General features: G+C 45.2%; 1 protein-coding gene across 2 annotated transcripts in view; it reads right to left on the bottom strand.

Moving 5' to 3' along the window:
* LOC139542820 (FYVE, RhoGEF and PH domain-containing protein 3-like) overlaps window positions 1-23,646 on the bottom strand; it is a 156,942-nt gene extending 133,296 nt beyond the window's left edge. The window contains exon 1 of one of the 2 annotated variants that reach the window (XM_071348680.1): window positions 23,287-23,646. In XM_071348680.1, the coding sequence (XP_071204781.1) occupies window positions 23,287-23,311 (25 nt within the window). In that variant the 5' untranslated portion in view covers window positions 23,312-23,646. The remainder of the gene's footprint in view (window positions 1-23,286) is intronic. The other variant, XM_071348679.1, reaches the window with a different exon arrangement.
* Window positions 23,647-26,659: the final 3,013 nt, after the last annotated feature.

The raw sequence follows: 26,659 nt of genomic DNA, 5'->3' as shown, positions 1-26,659 counted from the left end.
CAGCGAAACATTTCATTCAGCCTCATTTACTTCCTTTTAAAAAACATAGCTGATATGGCTGACTTAATTAAACAAATGTGGTTTCTACTGACAATTGAGATGTACAAACATGGTCGATTAATTAGGGCCGATTTCAAGTTTTCATAACAATCGGTCATCTGCCTTTTTGGACGCAGATTACGGCCGATTACATTGCAATCCACGAGCAGACTGCATGGCAGGCTGACCACCTGTTACGCGAGTGCAGCATCAAAAGGACCTTGTGGCTGCAAGGAGCCAAGGTAAGTTGCTAGCTAGCATTAAACTTATCTTATAAAAAAACAATCAATCTTCACATAATCACTAGTTAACTACACATGGTTGATGATATCACTAGGTTAGCTAGCTTGTTTTGCGTTGCATATAATCAATGCAGTGCCTGTTAATTTATCATCAAATCACAGCCTACTTCAACTTCACCAAACGGGTGATGATTTAACAAAAGCGCATTCACGGAAAAAGCACAATCGTTGCACAAATGTACCTAACCATAAATCAATGCCTTTCTTAAAATCAATACATAACTATATATTTTTAAACCTGCATATGTAGTTAAAATAAATTAATGTTAGCAGGCAATATTAACTAGGGAAATTGTGTCACTAATCTTGCGTTCATTGCACGCAGAGTCAGGGTATATGCAACAGTTTGGGCCGCCTGGCTCACTAATTTGCCAGAATAATTTTACGTAATTATGACATTACATTGAAGGTTGTGCAATGCAACAGGAATATTTAGACTGATGGATGCCACCCGTTAGATAAAATACGGAACGATTCCGTATTTCACTGAAAGAATAAATGTTTTGTTTTTGAGATGATTGTTTCCGGATTTGACCATATTAATGACCTAAGGCTCGTATTTCTGTGTGTTATTATGTTATAATTAAGTCTATGATTTGATAGAGCAGTCTGACTGAGCGATGGTAGACACCAGCAGGCTCGTAAGCATTCATTCAAACAGCACTTTCGTGCGTTCTGCCAGCAGCTCTTCGCAATGCTTCAAGCATTGCGCTGTTTATTACTTCAAGCCTATCAACTCCCGAGATTAGGCTGGTGTAACCGATGTGAAATGGCTAGCTAGTTAGCGGGGTGCGCGCTAATAGAGTTTCAAACGTCACTCGCTCTGAGACTTGGAGTAATTGTTCCCCTTGCTCTGCATGGGTAACGCTGCTTCGAGGGTGGCTGTTGTCGATGTGTTCCTGGTTCGAGCACAAGTAGCGGCGAGGAGAGGGACGGAAGCTATACTGTTACACTGGCAATACTAAAATGCCTATAAGAACATCCAATAGTCAAAGGTATATGAAATACAAATCGTATAGAGAGAAATAGTCCTATAACTACAACCTAAAACTTCTTACCTGGGAATATTGAAGACTCATGTTAAAAGGAACCACCAGCTTTCATATGTTCTCATGTTCTGAGCAAGGAACTTATACCTTTCTTACATGGCACATATTGCACTTTTACTTTCTTCTCCAACACTTTGTTTTTGCATTATTTAAACCAAATTGAACATGTTTCATAATTTATTTGAGGCTAAATTGATTTTATTGATGTATTATATTAAGTTAAAATAAGTGTTCATTCAGTATTGTTGTAATTGTCATTATTACAAATACATTTTAAAAATCGGCATCGGCTTTTTTTGGTCCTCCAATAAATCAGTATCGGCGTTGAAAAATCATAATCGGTCAACCTCTACTCTGTAGTGCCTTACGGTCGGATTCCGCGCAGTTGCCATACCAGGCGGTGATGCAACTGGTCAGGATGCTCTCAATGGTGCAGCTGTAGAACTTTGAGGATCTGGGGACCAATGCCAAATCTTCAGTCTCCTGAGGGGGAAAAGGTGCAACTAGAGAACATTACCAACCCCTACGCTCTGTATTTTCCACTGGCTGCCCCACCACCACAGAAAGCACTGAGCTAGGCTGAAACACCTGCATTTTGGAGCTGCCTTACTCAAGAAAACAGAAAAGTTTGTATCCGGCTTTATTAACAATGATTTGTATTTTATTTTTTACATTGTTTGCAAGCTGATATGTGATATGTATTAAACAAATCTACATATATTTTATTTTGGTATTAACACTTTTTTGGTTAATACATGATTCTATATGTGTTATTTCAAAGTTTTGAAAATAGTAAAAATAAAGAAAAACCCTTGAATGAGTAGGTGTGTCCAAACTTTTGACTGGTACTGTAAATGTAGTGGACACAGTTACGAATCCCTTTGGCTCGGCCGTCTAGGGGGGATGGTAACGAGACCCGTAACATAACTCATGCAAATTATTGTAGTGAAAAAGTAACCGTGAGAACGAAATAACCACAGAGAACTAAATTACCGTCAAACACTCAGGGTTTATTTGTAAACACACGGTAAAGGGGGGGCAGGAAAAGGGGCTGAGCTGGACCCAAGGAAAGAAACAAATATCCAAAAACACCCTTAAGTTAGACTAGCCTACTTCAACAACAGCTAACTAACCAAAAATACAGTGGGTGGTCCACCCAATTCTAACTAGTGTTCTTAGACAAAGTATTCCTACGGGTAGTGTATGCCCATGGGCGACTTGTCTTGGTACCCCCTTTTCCCACCATCAAACAAACAGTCAAACACCATAACAAAACAATACTCACAGAGTAACAGACAAAGTGACATGTAGTTGCAAAACCAAGTGATTTACAGAGAGATTGCATGACAGAGAGATTGAGCTCCAGAGAGAACAACTGACAGGGTTTTTAAACCAAGGGAAAGGGGTTGTGATTGGGTAATGGAAACAGGAGGAGGTGTGTCTTCTGATTGATGACTGATTGATGACTGATTGGTGACTGATTGGGGAATGATGATTGCCACCTGTGAGGGGAGAAGGAGAGAAAAGAAATACACACACAGGATACACACACACACAGAATACCTGTATCCGTAACACACACACACACAACGTCTGTCAATCATACATTGACCTGGGTGTCAGTGACAGACCAGAATTTCCAGAAAAGAAATACACACACAGGATACACACACACACAGAATACCTGTATCCGTAACACACACACACACAACGTCTGTCAATCATACATTGACCTGGGTGTCAGTGACAGACCAGAATTTCTCTCTGTACCTCTGGCAGGATTATACACATACAATGTACACACACATATACACTGAGGGTACATCACATTGAGAACACCTTCCTAATATTACGTTGCACCCCCCTTTGTCCTCAGAACAGACTAACTTTGCTGGGGCATGGAATATACAAGGTGTCAAAAGCGTTCCACAGGGATGCTGGCCCATTTGGACTCAAAGGCTTCCCACAGTCACATTGGCTGGATGTCCTTTGGGTGGTGGACCATTCTTGATATACATGGAAAACTGTTGAGCGTGAAAAAACCCAGCAGCATTGCAGTTCTTGACACAAACCGCTGCACCTGGCACCTACTACCATACCCCGTTCAAAGGCACTTAAATATTTTGTCTTGCCCATTCACCCTCTGAATGGCACACATACACAATCCATGTTTCAATTGTCTCAAGGCTTTAAAATCCTTCTTTAACCTGTCTCTTCCCATTCATCCACACTGATTGAAGTTGATTTAACAGGTGACATCAATAAGGGATCATAGCTTTCACCTGCATTCACTTGGTCATTCTATGTTATGGAAAAAGCAGGTGTTCTTAATGTTTTGTACTCAATGAATATAATCAGACCAGTTGGAACTGGAGCAAAGATCCAAACAAGAGATAGGACTTTAGGACTGAAAATGTGCTATATTGAATAGAATAGTAAGATGTAGTGTTTTGAATGTTCCCTACTCTGAATGTCACAAATGAATGACATGTCACCAGTCAAGCAGAATCACCTGAGGGTAACACACACACACACTGCATGACACACGAACGCAAGCAATAACACATGCACCACACACCAACACACAATCCTATAGTCCATTCAAACAGTGAGTCCAGGAATGGGCTCCCGTTCCTTCCGGCCATCCAATAGAAATATCACTTGTCTAAAAATAGCCTCGGTCTCCTCTTACATAGCACTGATCTGAGATTAGAGAAGTCAATGTAACACGGTAAAGAGACTGAGTGATAGAGAGTGGGAGAGTGATGGGAAAGAGAGACAAAGAGAGACAAAGAGAGGGAGTAAGACAGAGACAGAGAGAAGGGTAGAGAGAGAGAGAACAACACCCCCTCAACCAGACCCGGAGAACTGGAGGTGGAGAGAGACATGTCTGCACTCTGGACTGTGGTGAGACAACATCAACAGGAGAAAGAGCAGGAGAAGAACAGAGCACTAGAGGAGAAGGTGAAAGTGCTGGAGGAAAGGGTGAGGGGGACGGTGTGTGACAGAGAACAACCCATTAGAGAGCTGTCCACCCCGTCAGAGAAGCCAGCAGAACAGTCCACCCCAGACCCTGACCATAGCCTCGACATCACAGCAGGACAGAAAAATTAAGGACCCCAGGGAATCCCACCCCCTCTGAGCACCCCCCCCCCTCCCCCTCCCGTCAGCCACCCTGATAGCCCTCCTGACAACTCCCCCACACCCACTGAGGACATAGACAAGCCACAGATTGTACTCCTTATGGACTCAAACGGGAAATATATTCAAGAAAACACACTTTTTCCCAAACACAGTGTCTAAACTCTGGTGCCCAAACACCCAGCAGACCTTCTGTCTGAGGACCAACTAGGGTCACCCAGCCACATAATAATACACACAGGCACAAACAACCTGAGAACACAGCAGGAAAGGGTGGCCACAGCACTCAAGGGGTATTTCCCGTGACTATGCCTCAAAACCAAAAGTTTACCTGGCCCACCACTCCACCCTGGACTTGAACAGCCTTTTACGACAAGGTCATCCTACACAAGGCAGCAGTGTCCACCTTCGCCAGGACCCTAAAGGTCATCGCCCTCAACCACAGCCCCAGGTCATCTACCTTTGGCCTAAATAGCAGGAACCTGGACTTCACTAAATAAATAAAAAATACAGGCATTGTCATCCTAAAAGAAACATGATATACAGCAGTGGTTCCCAACCAGGGGGACTATGACCCCTGTGAGTACTAGGCCTATCCACAGGGGGTACTTGAGAAGACTCATGAGACCACAGGCTTACTGGTAAAATGCACATGAGGGGGTACTTCCGTGGTAGTCGGGCAGAGAAAATTTCAGTTGAAGGTACAGTAACCGTAAAGGGTTGGGAACCACTGATATAGAGGAAATGGAACAACTGGTTGCTCTCTAGGTTACAGAGAGCTGGTAATCCCATCCACCAAACTACAAGGTGTGAAACAGGGAAGGGCGTCAATGGGGAATGCTAATTTGGTATAGAGCAGACCTAACTCACTACATTAAATTAATAAAAGCAGGAACATTTTACATTTGGCTAGAAATTCAAAAGGAAATGGTCTTAACAGAGGAAAATGTTCTCCTGTGTGCTACCTATATCCCCCCACTAGAATCCCCATACTTTAATCAAGACAGCTTCTCCATCCTGGAGGGGGAAATCAATCATTTCCAGGCCCAGGGACATGTATTAGTCTGATGCGACCTACATGCAAGAACCAGACAAGAACCTGACACCCTCAGCACACAGGGGGACAAACACCTGCCTGGAGGTGACAGCATTCCCTCCCCCATATGCCCCCCTAGGCACAATTACGACAACATAACCAAAAAAAACGGGTCACAACTCCTGCAGCTCTGTCGCACGCTGGGTATGTACATAGTCAATGGTAGGCTTTGAGGTGACTCCTACGGTAGGTTCACCTATAGCTCATCACTTGGCAGTAGTACTGTAGACTACTTTATCACTGACCTCAACCCAGAGTCTCTTAGACTGTTCACAATCAGCCCACTGACACCCCTACCAGATCACAGCAAAATCACAGCCTACTTGAACAGAGCAATACTCAATCATGAGGCATCAAAGCCAAAGGAACTGAATAATATTAACAAATGCTATAGATGGAAGGAAAGCAGTGTGGAAAACTAACAAAAAACTATTAGGCAACAACAAATTAAATCCCTTTTAGACAACTTCCTGGACAAAACGTTTCACTGTAATAGTGAAGGTGTAAACTTTGCAGTAGAAAACCTAAACATTATTTTTGACCTCTCAGCTTCCCTATCAAATTATTTAAAATATAAGCAGAATGGCCTCCCGGGTGGCGCAGTGGTCTAGGGCACTGCATCTCAGTGCTAGCTGCGCCACCAGAGTCTCTGGGTTCGCGCCCAGGCTCTGTCGCAGCCGGCCACGACCGGGAGGTCCGTGGGGCGACGCACAATTGGCCTAGCGTCGTCCGGGTTAGGGAGGGTTTGGCCGGTAGGGATATCCTTGTCTCATCGCGCTCCAGCGACTCCTGTGGCGGGCCGGGCGCAGTGCGCGCTAACCAAGGGGGCCAGGTGCACGGTGTTTCCTCCGACACATTGGTGCGGCTGGCTTCCGGGTTGGAGGCGCGCTGTGTTGGGAAGCAGTGCGGCTTGGTTGGGTTGTGCTTCGGAGGACGCGTGGCTTTCGACCTTCGTCTCTCCCGAGCCCGTACGGGAGTTGTAGCGATGAGACAAGACAGTAATTACTAGCGATTGGATACCACGAAAATTGGGGAGAAAAGGGGATAAAATTTAAAAAATATAAGCAGAAAACCTAAGAAAATTAACAACAATGACAAATGTTTTGATGAAGACTGCAAAAACCAAAGAAAGAAATTGAGGAACCTGCCAAGCTAAACAGTATATTTGACCTCTCAGTTTCCCTATCAAATTTGTAAAATATAAGCAGAAAACCTAAGAAAATTAACAACAATGACAAATGTTTTGATGAAGACTGCAAAAACCAAAGAAAGAAATTGAGGAACCTGCCAAGCTAAACAGTATATTTGACCTCTCAGTTTCCCTATCAAATTTGTAAAATATAAGCAGAAAACCTAAGAAAATTAACAACAATGATAAATGGTTTGATGAAGACTGCAAAAACCAAAGAAAGAAATTGAGAAACCTATCCAACCAAAAACAAAGAGTCTACGCCTTTACTATGGTGAATCACTAAAACAATACAGAAATACACTACAGAAAAAGAAGGAACAGCACGTCAGAAATCAGCTCAATATAATTGAAGAATCCATAGACTCTAACCACTTCTGGGAAAATTGTAAAACACTAAACAAACAACAACACAAAGAGTTATCTATCCAAAACGGAGATGTATGGATAAACCACTTCTCCAATATTTTTGGCCCTATAACACAGAACAAACAGCAAAAACATATACATGATCAAATACAAATCTTAGAATCGAGTATTAAAGAGTACCAGAACCGACTAGATTCTCCAACTACATTGAATGAACTACAGGACAAAATACAAACCCAAAAAGGCCTGTGGTGTTAATGATATACTAAATTAAATAATTAAATATACAGATGACAAATTCCAATTGGCTATACTTAAAGTCTTTAACGTCATCCTTAGCTCTGGCATCGTCCCCAATATTTGGAACCAAGGACTGATAACCTAATACACAAAAAGTGGAGACAAATATGACCCCAATGACTTCCGTTGGATATGCGTCAACAGCAACCTTGGGAAAATCCTAAATACAACCCATATTTATGTTTATTTATTTTCACTTTTGTACTTTAATGTCTTTATTCTTCTTTTGGAACTTTTGTGAGCGTAATGTTTACTGTAAAAAAAAGTATTATCTATTTCACTTGCTTTGGCAATGTAAACATATGTTTCCCATGCCAATAAAACCCTTAAATTGAATTGAGAGAGAGAAAGAAATAATGAACACTGTGAAAGCTCTGAAAGAAGCATGGTGAGTTTGAGACACTGAGTGTGAAAGAGCTAAAGTACAGAAACAGAAAGTGTGTGAGAGTTGGGGACAAAAAAAGAGTGTTGGATGGGAGAAATTTCTAAATGTTTTCCCCTCCTCTTCCTCCTCCTCCTCTTCTTATCTCTACCACCTGTGTTCAGTGTTTATTTAACACGGAGGGGTGATGTTTACACAGTCTAAGTTAAACACAGGCGGAGCCAATCACTTTTGTTAATAATAACTAATGTAAACAGCCAGACGCTGCAAAGCATGCTGGGACGGCTGGCGTGCCAGAGCCATTGTCCAGTATCTGATCTGACCCACTAACAGACAGACAGACAGACATCACCCATGTTCACATTCACCCACCTCCCTGGAAGAGAGAGAGGGAGTGAGAGCTGAGAGAGAGAGACAGTGAGAGAGAGAGAGAGAGAGAGAGAGAGAGAGAGAGAGAGAGAGAGAGAGAGAGAGACAGTGAGAGAGAGAGAGGGAGTGAGAGCTGAGAGAGAGAGACAGTGAGAGAGAGAGACAGTGAGAGAGAGAGGGAGTGAGAGCTGAGAGAGAGAGACAGTGTGAGAGAGAGAGAGAGAGAGAGAGAGAGAGAGAGAGAGAGAGAGAGAGAGAGAGAGAGAGAGAGAGAGAGAGAGAGAGAGAGAGAGAGAGAGAGAGAGAGAGAGAGAGAGAGAGAGAGAGAGAGAGAGAGAGAGACTTTTTTGACTTTTGGTCTTTCTTTATTGAAACATTCTCATTTCATTTAACACTCACCCCCCCTAAAAATAAAAAAACAAAAATATATCCTGTACTGCATACATGTACCATACTCACCTTTCCATCTACCACATGATACAAACCAACATCACCATACACAAAAACAATACCCTCTCCTACAACCGTATATCCAAAACATCTTCCCCAGCAATACAGACAGCCCCCCCAACACACCATATCTCCTCAAACATCTCCACACATTTGATCAGTTTATAGAACTCAAACTCAACCCTAAGGCGCGCAGAGACCATCCCATTAAACAATAGTAAAGGGTCTGTTATCCCCCCACCTTTGACCCTGTTTCTCCTTGTTAGCCAAATAGCTAATTTTGCCTGAGCAAACAGAAAATTCAACAAAACACATTTTTCTTTCTCCTTACTCGAATACCTGTATCCCATTATAAACATCCCAACAGCAAAAACCACCCCCAACCTCTCACACAGACATTCCAACAGAGACATTAATGGCATTAACCTGGTGCACACAGAAAACACATGAATCACAGTTTCATTCATTTGACAGAAAGGACACCCCTGCCCAATTCCCGGATCAACACGTGCCAACCAGCTGTTAGTGGCCAGGGCTCCATGTAGAACCCTCCACTGGAGGTCCCCTGACCTCTTTGGTACTGGGGGTTTGTAGAGCGCCCTCCATCTAAAACCCACCATACTCTCCGCCCCACATACCCCCTGCCACTGATGTGCCTTCACTCCTGTTAGGCTTCTAATGTTCCTAACCTTAACGCAGAGGTTGTAGAGAGCTTTACCTCCCACCCCCTCAAATTCCCCCAGGCTCGGAGTGTTAAAATCTAACAAGTCCTCCAGACCCCCTTGCCAGTCTCCAGTCTCTGCCGTCACCTGCAGTGGCGGAAATATTGGTGGCCCCTCTCCCTTTGGCCTCTCAAACACCCCCCTTACCTGCTCAGACAGTGCCTCCTGGACCTCCTCCAGGAATCTCTCCAACAGTCTAAGAGACGTTATTCCTGTTTGTTGCGCCAAGACCTCCGGGGTTTTCCACCCCTCCTCTCCCAGCAGTCTCAGGTCACCTAGCCTTCGTAAACCCCCTGCCATCAGTTGCCTCTGCAGGGTGGCAGACTGAACCGATCTCAAAGGGATGGCTGGGTTGTGGAAAATAGGCTCCTCCCACACCCACTGCCCAGGCTCCACACCCCCTTCTCGTATGGGCCTTAGCAGCTGCCAGGCCCTCAGCACCGCAGAGTAAAACTCTGAGAGACCTGCTGTACTCAGCCTCTCCAGCTTCATGAGGAACAGCTGCCGGTCCAACCCTAATCCACCAGCTCTCCTCAGCAGTGCGCATGCTGGTTCCCTCCAGCCAACATCGGTATGATACAGCAGTCTCTGCACCGCCTTTAGCCGGAAAGCAGCCATCCTGCTCTCCAGTTCCACCAGGCCCTGTCCTCCTTCGTGGACGGTCATGTACAACACTGCTGCCTTCAGCCAGTGATGTCCCGACCAAAAGAAATCCACCAGCTTGCGTTGCAGGTCTGCAAGCAGACCGGCGGGGGGGTTGAGGACAGCCAGTTTATGCCACAAGGAAGATGCCACCAGGTTGTTAATTATCAGCACCCTCCCTCTATATGACACTTGGGATAGGAGCCACCTCCACCTGGCCAGTCTTGACACCACTGCCTGTGACAGCCCCTCCCAGTTCTTCCTGACCCACCTCTCCGAGCCCAGGTACACCCCCAACACTTTAAGCCCTTCACAACCCCACTGCAAACCCCCTGGAAGCAGAGGAGGAGCCCTATCCCCCCATGCCCCACATAACAGAGCTTTGCTCTTTCCCCAGTTTACCTTAGCTGATGAAGCTCCCTCGTACACCTTCAGACTGGTCTCTAGTTCCTGCATATCTTGCCCATCCCTGACCATCACAGAAACATCATCTGCATATGCTGAGACTGCTATTCCTGTCACCACACCCATGCCTGTCCAGCACACTCCCTGCAGTCTCCTGCGTAGCAGTCCTAAAAAAGGCTCAATGGCTAGTGTGTATAGCTGCCCAGATAGAGGGCATCCTTGTCTAATGCCCCGTCTCACCCAGACTGGCCTACTGAGCCCCCCTCCCACCTTAACCATACATGACACCCCAGCATACAACAGCTTCACACAGGTCACAAAACTCTTCCCAAACCCAAACACAGACATCACATTAAACAGATACTCATGATCCACTCTATCAAAAGCCTTCTCTTGATCTAAAGAGACCAGTCCAAAGTTCACATTAGAACCTCTCGACAAGTCCAACATGTCCCTAATCAAGAACAAGTTGTCCGTGATTGAGCGTCCCGGTACACAATATGTCTGGTCCTTGTGTATTATAGAGTCCAGATGGGACTTCAGTCTGTTAGAGAGGACCTTGGCAAAAATCTTGTAGTCCGCACAGAGTAATGCCACAGGCCTCCAGTTCTTAAGTTCACACAAGTCCCCTTTTTTGGGCAGGAGAGTCAGAGCCGCCCGACGGCAGCTCATCGGCAACTCTCCTACCCCGATGCATTCACGCAAGACGCAAAAGAAGTCCTGTCCAATTATTCCCCAGAATTTTTTGTAAAACTCCACTGGGAGTCCATCGACCCCCGGTGCACGACCGGGGGACATCTGGGTTACGGCCTCTGCCAGTTCATGTGACAACAGAGGAATGTCCATTTCATCCCTCTGTGCCCGAGAGAGCTTAGGGAGTCCTGCGAACAAGACCTGAGCACACATAGGATCACACATTTCTGCCCTATACAATTCAGTATAAAACTCCACAGTCCGCTCCCGCATCTCCCCCACCACAGAGGTCACCCGCCCATCAGACAGCCGTAGACAATGCATACCCTTGGCTTCACTGCTCTGTCTTTCCAAACCAAAGAAGAAGGAGCTGGGAGCATCCATCTCCTTGAGCATGGAGAACCTAGCTCTTACAAGTGCTCCCTTTGCTTTAACCTGGAAAAAACTGCCCAGGTCCCTACGTAATTCGGCTAAATTAGCCTGGAGGCCTACATTGCCTTGCCCCACCATCTCTACCTCCATCTCACTAATACACCGCTCTAGTTCCCCCAATACTCTCCTAGCCTCTGATGATGAGAGAGCTGTGTACTGTTGACAGAAAAGCCGAATCTGCACTTTCCCCACATCCCACCATTGACTCAGAGACTCATACTCCTCTCTTCGCTGCCCCCACCTTTCCCAAAAGGTCTGGAAAACTGTGCAAAAAGTGGCATCTTGTAAGAGCTTTACATTGAACTTCCAATAAGATGCCTGCCGGGGCCCTGGTGAAATAGACAGCCGAGCCATGGTTATGTGATGGTCCGAAAACCCCACTGGGAGAATGGTAGCGCCCAGCAGCCTATTGCTCTGATTCCTAGATATGTAAAAACGATCAAGTCGGGCTGCACTCACCCTAGCCCCAAAAACCTTCACCCATGTATACTGTCTTGTGTTTGGATGTTTAGTTCTCCAAACATCCACTAGGTCAAACTGATTAATGATGTCCCCTAACACTCCCACTGACACTGAATGAGGCTCTTCCCCATTTCTGTCTTTTGTAAAATCCATTGTACAGTTCCAGTCACCTCCGATCACCAGCGTCTCCTCAGGCGCTACTTGTGAGAGTTCCTGTCTAAGACTCCCAAATAGAACCCCTCTTTCTCTCCCTGTGTTAGGCGCATACACATTTATAAAAACAAAACCCATGCTGTTAATTTCTGCTTTAACAACAAGCAACCTACCCTTACACACTTCCTTTGAGGAGCAAATTTTTACAGACAGACCCGGTGCAAAAAGGACTGCCACCCCTGCACTAAGATTTGTCCCATGGCTCAACACACTTGCCCCTTTCCACCAGAGCCCCCAATCAACTTCATTCACCACATCACTATGCGTCTCCTGTAGAAACAACACATGTACTTTTTTTAGTTTTACATATTCACCCAACACACTCCTCTTTCCCGCATCTCTGGCGCCATTTATATTAAGCGAGCCTACCCGAAGAGTCTCCATAAGAAGTGGGAGAAAAGCCAGCAGAGAAATAGACCAATAGCAAAGCTCAAAAAGCCCCAGTGTCAGAAAGAAATTAAACATTTAAACAGTGTCTGAAGGTAAACCTTTACGCACTGTTGTGACCCACTTCCTCAACCTAAACCGTTTCTTGGGTGAGAGGACACCATGCCCCTCATTTCTCATAGCATGTTGTACTGATCTTACAAACTTTCTAGGATCAGGAAAAAAAGCCTCAAGATTAACTTTTTTCCCCTTAGTCTCATTCAGGAACCTTGTCAGTTCTCTCAACGTGTACTTAGACCCCTCTGGTTGACTGGCTGTCAGCTCCGGGCCAATTGAAGAGGAGTCTGAAAAAAATAACTCCTCATCCTCTTCCTCAGACTCACTTTCCTCCTCTTCTCTATCTCCCACCCTGACCACCTGCTCTTTCTCTCTGGTTAGGGCCTCACCCACAGCAACAGGCAACATTTCCATGGTGCCTTTGTCCACACCCTTTTTCCTTTTCCGCTTGACACCCTCCTCCTCCCCCCCTAATCTCTTACACTTCCCCACTATACTCTCCTCATCCACTAGAATAACCTGACTAGACCCAGTATCATCTACACCACCCTCCATAGCATGACTAGGGCCAGCCTCAGCTACCCCACCCTCCATAGCATGACTAGGGCCAGCATCAGCTACCCCACCATCCATAGCCTGACTAGACTCAGCCTCTGCTATACCACCATCCATATCCTGCCTAGACCCAGCACCCTTTACACCACCCTCCATAGCATAACTAGGCCCAGCCTCAGCTACCCCACCATCTCTAGCCTGACTAGACCCGGCCTCTGCTTCCCCACCATCTCTAGCCTGACTAGACCCATCCTCCACTACCCCACCATCTCTAGCCTGACTAAACTCAGCTACAGCTACCCCACCATCTCTAGCCTGACTAGGCCCAGCCTCATCTACACCACCATCTCTAACCTGACTATGTCCAGCCTCTGCTGTCTGCATCTCCTTACCCCCTGCACTTTGACCTCGATTTCCCCCACTGGCGCTTGTACCCTCACCTTTTCTACGGCCTTTGTGTGGGCACGCAAAACTCTTGTGCCCCAAATCCCCACATTCAAAACACCGTAGACTATCTGTGCTGGCAAAACCTGCATAGAGCCCCTCCCCATGTCTCACTTTAAAGTGCACATTTAGCTGTTGCTCGTTGTTGTTCAGAAACATAAACACTTGCCTCCGGAACGAAACAACGTGTTTAACGGCATCTGCCTGAAACCCTGCTGACAGTACACGGAAACCGCTAGCAAACTTACCAAAACGACTCAGCTCTTTCCTAATTTGATCATCCGTAATAAACGGAGGCAAATTTGCCACTACAACTCTTGTTGAAGGGGTAGAGAGAGGTGAAATTGACACCAACACATCCCTTACAAATATTCCGCTAGCAATTAGCCTACCAACCAAATTAGCTCTTTTCATGAACACAACCACAGCTTTGTTCATTCTAGAAGCAGAATGTATCAACTCAGCTCCTACCTGTTCACCGACCGCGAGCAGAACCTCCTCCACCTTAACTCCGTTCTCAGGAACACACCTGAATCCATGCTGTATAGACAGCGTCTCCTCCGCGCTAGGCTGAGAAGCCATCGCGCACACCACAACATCCAAACCCCAGGAAAGTTTCTCTGTCCTCTTCCACCCTAACTTTGAAAAAAAACTTTGGATACCACTAAAACAAATATTGCATTAACCCTCCACCATAGAAAATAACATGTAAAGAAAAGAATCAAGAAAGTTAGTTAGGATAGAGCTTTCCACACCAAACACTCAAACTCCAAAAACACCCAGCATGCACTGCGAGAGAGAGAGCGAGAGAGAGAGAGAGAGAGAGAGAGAGAGAGAGAGAGAGAGAGAGAGAGAGAGAGAGAGAGAGAGAGAGAGAGAGAGAGAGATAGAGAGAGAGAGAGAGAGAGAGAGAGAGAGAGAGAGAGAGAGAGAGAGAGAGAGAGAGAGAGAGAGAGAGAGAGAGAGAGAGAGAGAGAGAGAGAGAGAGAGAGAGAGAGAGAACTGAAGAGTTTGTGTGGTCATGCAGAAGAGAAGAGAAAACCGGGTCAAACAGGGACAGAGTCATCTGTACAGTAAAGTGAATGTGACAAGGACTCTGTCATCTCAGTCAGAGGAGAAGAACCCTAAAGGAGACTTAAAACAAAACAGAAAAGGAGGAAGGAACTCAGCTGCTTCAGGCAACAACCCAAGTTATTTTTTTATTTTTTTTATTTCAACTTTATTTAACCAGGTAGGCCAGTTGAGAACAAGTTTTCAGTTACAACTGCGACCTGGCCAAGTGTGGCAAAAACAACAACACAGAGTAACACATAAACAAACGTACAGTCAATAACACAATAGACAAATCTGTATACAGTGTGTGCAAATGTAGAAGAGTAGGGAGGTAAGGCAATAAATAGGCCATGGAGGCGAAATAATTACAATTTAGCATTAACACTGGAGTGAAAGATGTGCAGATGATGATGTGCAAGTAGAGATACTGGGGTGCAAAAGAGCAAGAGAATAAGTAACAATATGGGGATGAGGTACTTGGGTGTTCTATTTACAGATTGGCTGTGTACAGGTACAGTGATCGGTAAGCTGCTCTGACAGCTGATGCTTAAAGTTAGAGAGGGATATATAAGTCTCCAGCTTCAGTGATTTTTTCAATTCATTCCAGTCATTGGCAGCAGAGAACTGGAAGGAAAGGCGGCCAAAGTAAGTGTTGGCTTTGGGGATGACCAGTGAAATATACCTGCTGGAGCGCGTGCTACAGGTGGGTGTTGCTATGGTGACCAGTGAGCAGAGATAAGGCGGGCGTTACCTAGCAAAGACTTATAGATGACCTGGAGCCAGTGGGTTTGGCGGCGGATATGTAGTGAGGGCCAGCCAACGAGAGCGTACAGCTCACAGTGGTGGGTAGTATGTGGGGCTTTGGTGACTTAACGGATGGCACTGTGATAGACCACATCCAGTTTGCTGAGTAAAGTGTTGAAGGCTATTTTGTAAATGACATCGCCAAAGTCAAGGATAGGTAGGATAGTCAGTTTTACGAGGGTATGTTTGGCAGCATGAGTGAAAGAGGCTTTGTTGTGAAATAGGAAGCCGATTCTAGATTTAATTTTAGACTAGAGATGATTAATGCGAGTCTGGAAGGAGAGTTTACAATCTAACCAGACACCTAAGTATTTATAGTTGTCCACATATTCTAATTCAGAATAGAGTAGTGATGCTAGTCGGGCGGGAGTGTGTAGGCAGCAATCGGTTGAAGAGCATGCACTTAGTGTTACTAGCATTTAAAAGCAGTTGGTTGCCACGGAAGGAGAGTTGTATGGCATTGAAGCTCATCTGGAGGTTAGTTAACACAGTGTCTAAAGAAGGGTCAGATGTATACAGAATGGTGTCGTTTGCATAGAGGTGGATCAGAGAATCACCAGCAGCAAGAGCGACATCATTGATATATACAGAGAAAAGAGTCGGCCCGAGAGTTGAACCCTGTGGCACCCCCATAGAGACTGCCAGAGGTCTGGACAACAGGCCCTCAGATTTGACACACTGAACTCTATCTGAGAAGTATTTGATCCAGATTTTGCAGCTCTTTTAGAACATCTGCTGCCTGGATTTGGGTGAAGGAGAAGCAAGGTGGGGGGGGTGGGCAAGTTGCTGCAGGGGGTGCTGAGCTGTTGTCAGGCGTAGAGGTAGCCAGGTGGAAAGCATGGCCAGCCGTGGAAATGATCGATTATCATAGATTTATCGGTGGTGACAGTGTTTCCTAGCCTCAGTGCAGTGGCCAGCTGGGAGGAGGTGCTCTTATTCTCCATGGACTTTACAGTGTCCCAGAACTTTTTGGAATTAGTGCTACATGATGCAAATTTCTGTTTGAAAAAGCTAGCCTTTGCTTTCCTAACTGCCTGTGTATATTGGTTCCTAAATTCCCTGAAAAGTTGCATATCGCGGGGGCTATTCGGTGCTAATGCAGAACGCCACAGGATGTTTTTGTGCTGGTCAAGGGCAGTCAAGTCTGAGGTGAACCAAGGGCTATATCTGTTCTTAGTTCTACATTTTTTTAACGGGGTATGCTTATTTAAGATTGTGAGGAAAGCACTTTTAAAGCGCAACCAGGCATCCTCCACTGACGGGTTGAGGTCAATATCCTTCCAGGATACCCGGGCCAGGTCGATTAGAAAGGCCTGCTCGCTGAAGTGTTTTAGGGAGTGTTTGAGAGTGATGAGGGGTGGTCGTTTGACTGCGGACCCATTACCCACGCAGGCAATGAGGAAGTGGGTAATGGCCCTCTAAAGTATTTAGAGGGCAAGCTGGTCAGGATGATATCTAAGAGGGTGCCCATGGTTACGGATTTAGGGTTGTACCTGGTAGGTTCCTTGATAATTTGTGTGAGATTGAGGGCATCTAGCTTAGATTGTAGGGTGGCTAGGGTTAGATAGCACACCCAATGCTATGTTGTGTTGTGGTTTATTTTTGGTAATTCTTCATGAACATCCTCCGTGCGAACACACACCCACACCCACTTTTCTAAGAGGGCCCTGAGCTGGTCTTCCCATGTGAACAGTAAGGAGTACGGGGGGGGGTCTGAGAGAGAAAGAGAGAGATGTTAACATATGTTTCCCATGCCAATAGCCCTTGAATTTAATTGAGAGAGAGAGTGAGAGGTCTGGGAAAGAAAATGTGTGGAGGTCTGAGAGAGAGAGACAGAGAGAGGTCTGCAGGTCTGAGAGAGAGAGACAGAGAGAGATCTGCAGGTCTGAGAGAGAGAGACAGACAGAGGTCTGCAGGTCTGAGAGAGAGAGAGACAGAGAGAGGTCTGCAGGTCTGAGAGAGAGAGACAGACAGAGAGAGGTCTGCAGGTCTGAGAGAGAGAGACAGACAGAGGTCTGCAGGTCTGAGAGAGAGAGAGAGACAGAGAGAGATCTGAAGGTCTGAGAGAGAGAGAGACAGAGAGAGGTCTGAAGGTCTGAGAGAGAGAGAGACAGAGAGAGGTCTGCAGGTCTGAGAGAGAGAGACAGACAGAGAGAGGTCTGCAGGTCTGAGAGAGAGAGACAGACAGAGGTCTGCAGGTCTGAGAGAGAGAGAGAGAGAGACAGAGAGAGGTCTGCAGGTCTGAGAGAGAGGGACAGAGAGAGGTCTGCAGGTCTGAGAGAGAGAGAGACAGAGAGAGGTCTGCAGGTCTGAGAGAGAGAGACAGACAGAGGTCTGCAGGTCTGAGAGAGAGAGAGAGACAGAGAGAGGTCTGCAGGTCTGAGAGAGAGGGACAGAGAGAGATCTGCAGGTCTGAGAGAGAGAGACAGAGAGAGATCTGAAGGTCTGAGAGAGAGAGAGACAGAGAGAGGTCTGCAGGTCTGAGAGAGAGAGACAGACAGAGGTCTGCAGGTCTGAGAGAGAGAGAGAGAGAGAGAGAGAGAGAGAGAGAGGTCTGCAGGTCTGAGAGAGAGAGAGAGAGAGAGAGAGGTCTGCAGGTCTGAGAGAGAGGGACAGAGAGAGGTCTGCAGGTCTGAGAGAGAGAGGGACAGAGAGAGGTCTGAAGGTCTGAGAGAGAGAGAGACAGAGAGAGATCTGAAGGTCTGAGAGAGAGAGACAGAGAGAGATCTGAAGGTCTGAGAGAGAGAGGGACAGAGAGAGGTCTGCAGGTCTGAGAGAGAGAGAGAGAGAGAGAGAGAGGTCTGAAGGTCTGAGAGAGAGAGAGACAGAGAGAGGTCTGCAGGTCTGAGAGAGAGAGAGACAGAGAGAGGTCTGAAGGTCTGAGAGAGAGAGACAGAGAGAGATCTGAAGGTCTGAGAGAGAGAGAGACAGAGAGAGGTCTGCAGGTCTGAGAGAGAGAGAGACAGAGAGAGGTCTGAAGGTCTGAGAGAGAGAGACAGAGAGAGGTCTGCAGGTCTGAGAGAGAGAGACAGAGAGAGGTCTGCAGGTCTGAGAGAGAGAGACAGAGAGAGATCTGCAGGTCTGAGAGAGAGAGACAGAGAGAGGTCTGCAGGTCTGAGAGAGAGAGACAGAGAGAGGTCTGCAGGTCTGAGAGAGAGAGAGACAGGTCTGCAGGTCTGAGAGAGAGAGACAGAGAGAGGTCTGCAGGTCTGAGAGAGAGAGACAGAGAGAGGTCTGCAGGTCTGAGAGAGAGAGAGAGAGAGAGAGAGACAGATAGACATGTGGGAGGGAGAGAGAACTGTGAGAGAGAGAAGACAGAGAAGACAGACTGGCAGGCGGAAGGGAGCCGGGAGGAGAGCCGATCGATCCCTCCTCAGAGACCCTCAACAAACATACTCTCTACAGTTCACCTCCACAACTACCTCTGTTATAGTCCTCTATCACTATTTCTCTCTTTCCAACCATCTCTGTCTCCCATTTAGTCTGTAGGCTACACTTCCTCTTTGTAAGAGCTATATCATTTCATCTCTGTGCTAAAATTTCCTTTGTCTAATATTACAGATGTCTGATCTTAAAGAGGAACTCCACTCATGATGATGTGGCCGGTGACACTTTGCTTTTTGAAAGTCCAATATCTTGAAAACTTGACTGCTGACATGCAAAACATTTGGGACTGTATTAACAGTGGACTAATGGAAAAAATACCAAAATATAGTTTTTGTGTGGAGTTCCCCTTTAATTGAACCAGTTTCGTTGCAGGAGTAAAACAATCCTTTAGCAGGAGGAATTGATTATCCTAAAAAATATATATAATTTCTAACAGGAAATTTGTTTTGACAGGCTGCAGTGGGCTATAGTTTGATACACTTTTATGTCGTAGTGGAGGTTAATATTTATTTTGTGTTATTAAGCTATATAAAACGACAGTTGTTGATGAGTATGGCTATATTTCAGATACATTTTTGTACATTTGAATGTGGCAGTAGTAGGACCTACAGTAGTAGGCCATTTATTCTGTCAGGTGCTTTAACATTTGAGCAAGAGAGAGAGAGAGCCACAGGTTTTCAGTGAATTCATGTAAATCACCAGGCCGATTTGAATCACAGGAAAATTCTCTGCGACAACAGGGTGATCAAATTAAGATAGATCTGTATGTTATGGTTCTCAAAATAACTCTGTCATTTAGTGTGCACTTTGAAATAAACCCACGTGAAAGGTCCTAACGAGTAGAGGGCATTTCTGTTGACTGTTGTGTCAGTGGCTGTCAAGGAGGGATCATCTAATCAGCCTGTTACAACTGTGTGATAACACATCTGTAGTCACCTCTAAACAGCATGTTACAACTGTGTGATAACACATCTGCAGTCACCTCTAAACAGCATGTTACAACTGTGTGATAACACATCTGTAGTCACCTCTAAACAGCCTGTTACAACTGTGTGATAACACATCTGTAGTCACATCTAAACATCCTGTTACAACTGTGTGATAACACATCAGTAGTCACCTCTAAACAGCCTGTTACAACTGTGTGATAACACATCTGTAGTCACCTCTAAACAGCCTGTTACAACTGTGTGATAACACATCTGTAGTCACCTCTAAACAGCCTGTTACAACTGTGTGATAACACATCTGTAGTCACCTCTAAACAGCCTGTTACAACTGTGTGATAACACATCAGTAGTCACCTCTAAACAGCCTGTTACAACTGTGTGATAACACATCAGTAGTCACCTCTAAACAGCCTGTTACAACTGTGTGATAACACATATGTAGTCACCTCTAAACAGCCTGTTACAACTGTGTGATAACACATCTGTAGTCACCTCTAAACAGCCTGTTACAACTGTGTGATAACACATCTGTAGTCACCTCTAAACAGCCTGTTACAACTGTGTGATAACACATCTGTAGTCACCTCTAAACAGCCTGTTACAACTGTGTGATAACACATCTGTAGTCACCTCTAAACAGCCTGTTACAACTGTGTGATAACACATCTGTAGTCACCTCTAAACAGCCTGTTACAACTGTGTGATAACACATCTGCAGTCACCTCTAATCAGCCTGTTACAACTGTGTGATAACACATCTGTAGTCACCTCTAATCAGCCTGTTACAACTGTGTGATAACACATCTGCAGTCACCTCTAAACAGCATGTTACAACTGTGTGATAACACATCTGTAGTCACCTCTAAACAGCCTGTTACAACTGTGTGATAACACATCTGTAGTCACCTCTAAACAGCCTGTTACAACTGTGTGATAACACATCTGTAGTCACATCTAAACATCCTGTTACAACTGTGTGATAACACATCAGTAGTCACCTCTAAACAGCCTGTTACAACTGTGTGATAACACATCTGTAGTCACCTCTAAACAGCCTGTTACAACTGTGTGATAACACATCTGTAGTCACCTCTAAACAGCCTGTTACAACTGTGTGATAACACATCTGTAGTCACCTCTAATCAGCCTGTTACAACTGTGTGATAACACATCTGTAGTCACCTCTAATCAGCCTGTTACAACTGTGTGATAACACATCTGTAGTCACCTCTAAACAGCCTGTTACAACTGTGTGATAACACATCTGTAGTCACCTCTAATCAGCCTGTTACAACTGTGTGATAACACATCTGTAGTCACCTCTAAACAGCATGTTACAACTGTGTGATAACACATCTGTAGTCACATCTAAACATCCTGTTACAACTGTGTGATAACACATCTGCAGTCACCTCTAATCAGCCTGTTACAACTGTGTGATAACACATCTGCAGTCACCTCTAAACAGCCTGTTACAACTGTGTGATAACACATCTGTAGTCACCTCTAAACAGCCTGTTACAACTGTGTGATAACACATCTGCAGTCACCTCTAAACAGCCTGTTACAACTGTGTGATAACACATCTGTAGTCACCTCTAAACAGCCTGTTACAACTGTGTGATAACACATCTGCAGTCATCTCTAAACAGCCTGTTACAACTGTGTGATAACACATCTGTAGTCACCTCTAAACAGCCTGTTACAACTGTGTGATAACACATCTGCAGTCACCTCTAAACAGCCTGTTACAACTGTGTGATAACACATCTGCAGTCACCTCTAATCAGCCTGTTACAACTGTGTGATAACACATCTGTAGTCACCTCTAATCAGCCTGTTACAACTGTGTGATAACACATCTGCAGTCACCTCTAAACAGCCTGTTACAACTGTGTGATAACACATCTGTAGTCACCTCTAAACAGCCTGTTACAACTGTGTGATAACACATCTGCAGTCACCTCTAATCAGCCTGTTACAACTGTGTGATAACACATCAGTAGTCACCTCTAAACAGCATGTTACAACTGTGTGATAACACATCTGTAGTCACATCTAAACAAACAACCCAACTCTATATTAAGAGACAGAGAAAATAAATCTCTCACACGTACGTCAACATGTGCACGCACACACAAACACCTCTCTCTCCCTCTCCGTTGTAATGTCATTCCTGAGGCCAGGCTGCTCTCATCCTATCCTAGATTCTGTCTGTAGACACTCTCCTCCAGCCTAATCACATTCCTCACCATGAGGGATTCACATGGAGGAGAGTTAGAACACAGAGTCTTTATACACACACCATGTATCAGCGTCAGCCTCTGACTGCCCTCGGACTGTATCCTGCACACCAGATAGCAGCCTGCATTTCATTCAACTTCATCATAATCATCATAATTATAAGTCATTGTAATCACCATCTTCATCATTGCAATCCTTATCATCATCGTCTGCACCATCATCTCCATTCGTAATCTTCAGCAGCACACATCAGAAACCACCTCACCTCTACAGCTATGGATGTATCATAATCACCATCACCATCTTCGTCATGCTTATCATATCTCAGTCTATAACTCCCCTCAACATCCTGTCCACCAGATACATGTCATATTAACATCCTCATCTCAAACATCCTCCCATCCTCCTCCTGTCTCCCTCCATTCAAAACAATGGTTTCCCTGTAGCCTAATAACTATAATCAGACAAAACACATAGAATAAAATGAGGGAACTTTACAACAAAGAATACATTCATGTCTGTGGAGCTGTGCTGTGTGTGTGTGTGTGTGTGTGTGTGTGTGTGTGTGTGTGTGTGTGTGTGTGTGTGTGTGTGTGTGTGTGTGTGTGTGTGTGTGTGTGTGTGTGTGTGTGTGTGTGTGTGTGTGTGTGTAGGCCTGAGAGAAGCATATGCCTCTGGGTGAGTGGTACGGGGGCAATGGTGACGTCAGAGCTGCTGCCACGTGGGGTTTGGTACCGATTTACCCCTCTTCTTGTCTCGTCAGCTGCCCAACGACCTTGAAGGTGTGTGTGTGTTATGTGTGTGACATGTCATTGAAAGGTAAATATGCTGCTATGCAGCCTACTAGTAACAACAATCCTTTGCTGTTGGAGGTCGTATTTCTCTCACAGACAAACTGCATAGCTTTAAAGTTATAATAAGGGATAATGCAACAACTCCTCACAATACAAAGGAGAAGTTTGCGCCATAAGGAGCTAGTTTTTGCCACATGTAGTAGCAGCAGCAGCAGCACCCCCCATCCCCCCCGCGTAACTTTGTAGCACCGTACCGCACTTGAAATGGATACTTCAAGACAACCCCCCAAAACAAAACACAGTTTCTATTCAGAGCGGCAAAAATATAAAGTAGCCTAACCAACCAACTGGCTTACCAGTTGTTGCCGAAACCCCCTGCATCTTGCCGACAGTTGTCCTGCTTGGCTGAACCCTCCTTCTCCGATGCTAGGCTCAAAGGAGATTGGAAACAGTCCCCGGACGAGCTAACGTTACAGGCAACTCAAACGAAGGAGTGTCCCGACTCGAAGTCCGCTGCTTTTTCCCTTCTCTTGGCAAAACGCTCTAGCCTCCACAGTAGAACATAACGGGACGTAGTGCTTCTCTCACGGAGATAGAAGGGTTTCCACGAAGAGTTTTTCCTGCATTAGTGCACTGATCCATTCACTCCTCACGGCTCTGCCCTCCTTGCAGCAAAACTATTCCTTCCTCTGAGCTCAACTCCGCCGTTGTGAAGGAGCTGCGCGTTCACGCTGGCTGGTGTAAGGCGCGCTCAAAACTACCCTGGTTATTCATCGAGTACAGTAGGAAAATATAATCGGACTATGAGTTTTCATAATTTTGTGTTTATTGCCTTTGCTTTGTTCTTTTAGAGAAAAACAAAAATATATATTTTACACAATAACCTACAAAATAGAGTTTATTTTGCTGTTCAATTGTCTAGCCATTGAGTTTTGTAGAAATATACTTGTAAACTATATTTCTTAGTAGCCTACAACGGTATTACTGTATTATAAGCCCACATCTAAGGTTGTTTTACCATTGGTTATGTTTTTCAGTTTTTCTAAACAGTGTTTCAATATGTTTAAACAAACTATTATGTCAATCTCATGGACTGTCAGTCCCCACCCAGCCCCTTCCGGCCTTTACCAAACAAAGTGGCAGGGTCAGGCTGTTGAAACACAGATTGTTGTGCCTTTAATTCTCCTTATCCTAAAACAGGAGTCTGTTTTGACTGTTAAGCAAGGTTATTATAATGGTACACATTCTAAAATGAGCATCACTGTAGACCTACATCCGTGCTCCATTTGGCCATTTGTCTAAGGGTCGCTGGGTTTTGTTCCATCACTACATTAATGGTTATCGTTGGAGTTGAGAGAGCTTCTCTTCAGTCGCCTGACTGTATCGTCCATGATGGCAAAGGGGAAAATACACAAACACAAATATTAACTGACATTTCTATGTCGTTGCTCAGGCTGTCTCTCTCCCATAAATGAGCAGTGTTTACTCCTTTTTAATTCTCAGCACACTAAATACACCTTGTCAGCTGTCTCTGTGAGTTACTATTCAAAGGAATAGCAGCAGAAAGCCAAGTCGCTTGACTTAATGTCAAATACTTTGCTATTTCTGCTTTATGACCTATTGGTCATTGACTCCTCAGGATAAAACTGGCAAGTCTGACAGTTTGAGGTGCCGCTATGACCCCCTGAGTTCTAATTCATTTTAATGTCTACAAAGCCAATGTGTACTGTACAGTAGGTTTGCACATTTATGATGATGTAGTCTCTCTCTCTCTCTCTCTCTCTCTCTCCTGTGTTTTGCTACTGTAGCTTGCCATACCAGACACAAAGGCCAAGCAGAGAATTTTTTTTAATATATTTAAAATCATATAATAATGAATGTAAAATAACACATTTCATTCACAAAGTATTTTAATGCAAGTCTTAATAGTATAAATAGCAGGGTAACATACAGTAAAAAAATATATACATTTTAGGAGGAACATTTTGAGAATGCTGCTACTGAAACTAAAAGGCCAAGTATTTTTGTGGATGGCTTGAACCTTCTGTCACTTACATAACAATGGCAACAGTCTAGAACGAGGCAGAGGTTGTTGATTCTGCTCACTACAAGTCTTTAGTGTCACACTCCTGATGGAAACAATAACACCAGAACATTCATCAATGTAAAACACTGCTGACCCACTGGGGTGGGGATAAGTCTCAATGGAAAAGCACCATTAGTTGGAGCTTGGGGGTCCTGCTCGTTCCTCTACAAGTCTATGTAGAGAGCTGTCAGCCAGCCAGTCAGTACCACCCATGCTGGCCAAAGAATGCAGAACCACAGTTCCATTCGACAACATCCTCCGGTCCCCTGGGGGCTCCGACAGTCACAACCACAGACCAGAGCTAAATAACACCATTCACTGAAGGAGAGAGAGAGAGGGAGAGAGGGAAAGAGAAAGTCCGAGGGAGGGAGATGGAAAGAAGGAAAGAGGATGGGAGGACAGAAATAAAGAAAGAGTGAAAATGGGGGGGAGGGAGTCAGAGAAGTCAAGGTAATTGGAGGAATAAGAAAGGAAGGCAGCAAGAGAAGGGAGAGGAGGGAGAAAGGAGGGAAGGTGTGAATTGGGCCATCAACTTCTTTCACACCAATTGGAAATCACACCTTCTCTGTTATGGAACCACGTCACTCAACATAGAGTGTGAACTGAAAGTAAAGTCTCCTGCTGATCAGTTTGTAGGCATGGTTTTTCAGGATTTCAATGCACATAACCAAATATTTTGGGATTACACCTACAGATTTCAGAGAGATAGCTCACTTTTGGGGTATCCATTTCTCTCATAAGCCTAGGTGAGAAGACACACCCCTGTCCCGCCAGACTGTGTGGAATGTTTGGTGTATGATGAGGATGAGGTCATACAGTTCGTCAGAGCTGCTGTGTGTGGAACGTCCTCTGTGCAGACTGGAAGATACAGTCCAGCTCTAAATGCGAAGCAAGCAGCCATTTAGGTGTGTGTGTGCAGCAGTCAGAGCCACAGGAGGCAGACATGGTGCTGCTGTCTATTCAGCTGTGTGGTGTATGTGTGTGTGTGTGAATGTGTGTTCTGTTGTTAATCAGGGTTCCGTGGACCACCTGATGTGTTCTCTGCTCCTTCAGGGTCCTCGTGTGTTCATCTCATCACACGATGCTGCTCCTTCAGGGTCCTCGTGTGTTAATCTCATCACACGATGCTGCTCCTTCAGGGTCCTCGTGTGTTCATCTCATCACACGATGCTGCTCCTTCAGGGTCCTCGTGTGTTCATCTCATCACACGATGCTGCTCCTTCAGGGTCCTCGTGTGTTCATCTCATCACACGATGCTGCTCCTTCAGGGTCCTCGTGTGTTAATCTCATCACACGATGCTGCTCCTTCAGGGTCCTCGTGTGTTAATCTCATCACACGATGCTGCTCCTTCAGGGTCCTCGTGTGTTCATCTCATCACACGATGCTGCTCCTTCAGGGTCCTCGTGTGTTCATCTCATCACACGATGCTGCTCCTTCAGGGTCCTCGTGTGTTCATCTCAGCACATGATAGGATGGGCTGAGAGCGAGAGAGAAAGAGAGAGAGGGGTCTTTGTGTTAGGATAAGGTTTAGTAACCCCACTCAGCAGCACACAGTCATCAACACATACACAGTCACCAACATATACACACTCTGTCAGGTTTTGGCCAAGACTGTTCGGGTTTTGGTCACTAGATGTCCCCA

Source organism: Salvelinus alpinus, chromosome 17, assembly GCF_045679555.1.
Source record: "Salvelinus alpinus chromosome 17, SLU_Salpinus.1, whole genome shotgun sequence".
In the NCBI taxonomy this organism is placed as follows: Eukaryota; Metazoa; Chordata; class Actinopteri; order Salmoniformes; family Salmonidae; genus Salvelinus; species Salvelinus alpinus.
The sequence above is the reverse complement of the archived record's forward strand: the minus strand, read 5'-3'. Positions and strand labels throughout refer to the sequence as shown.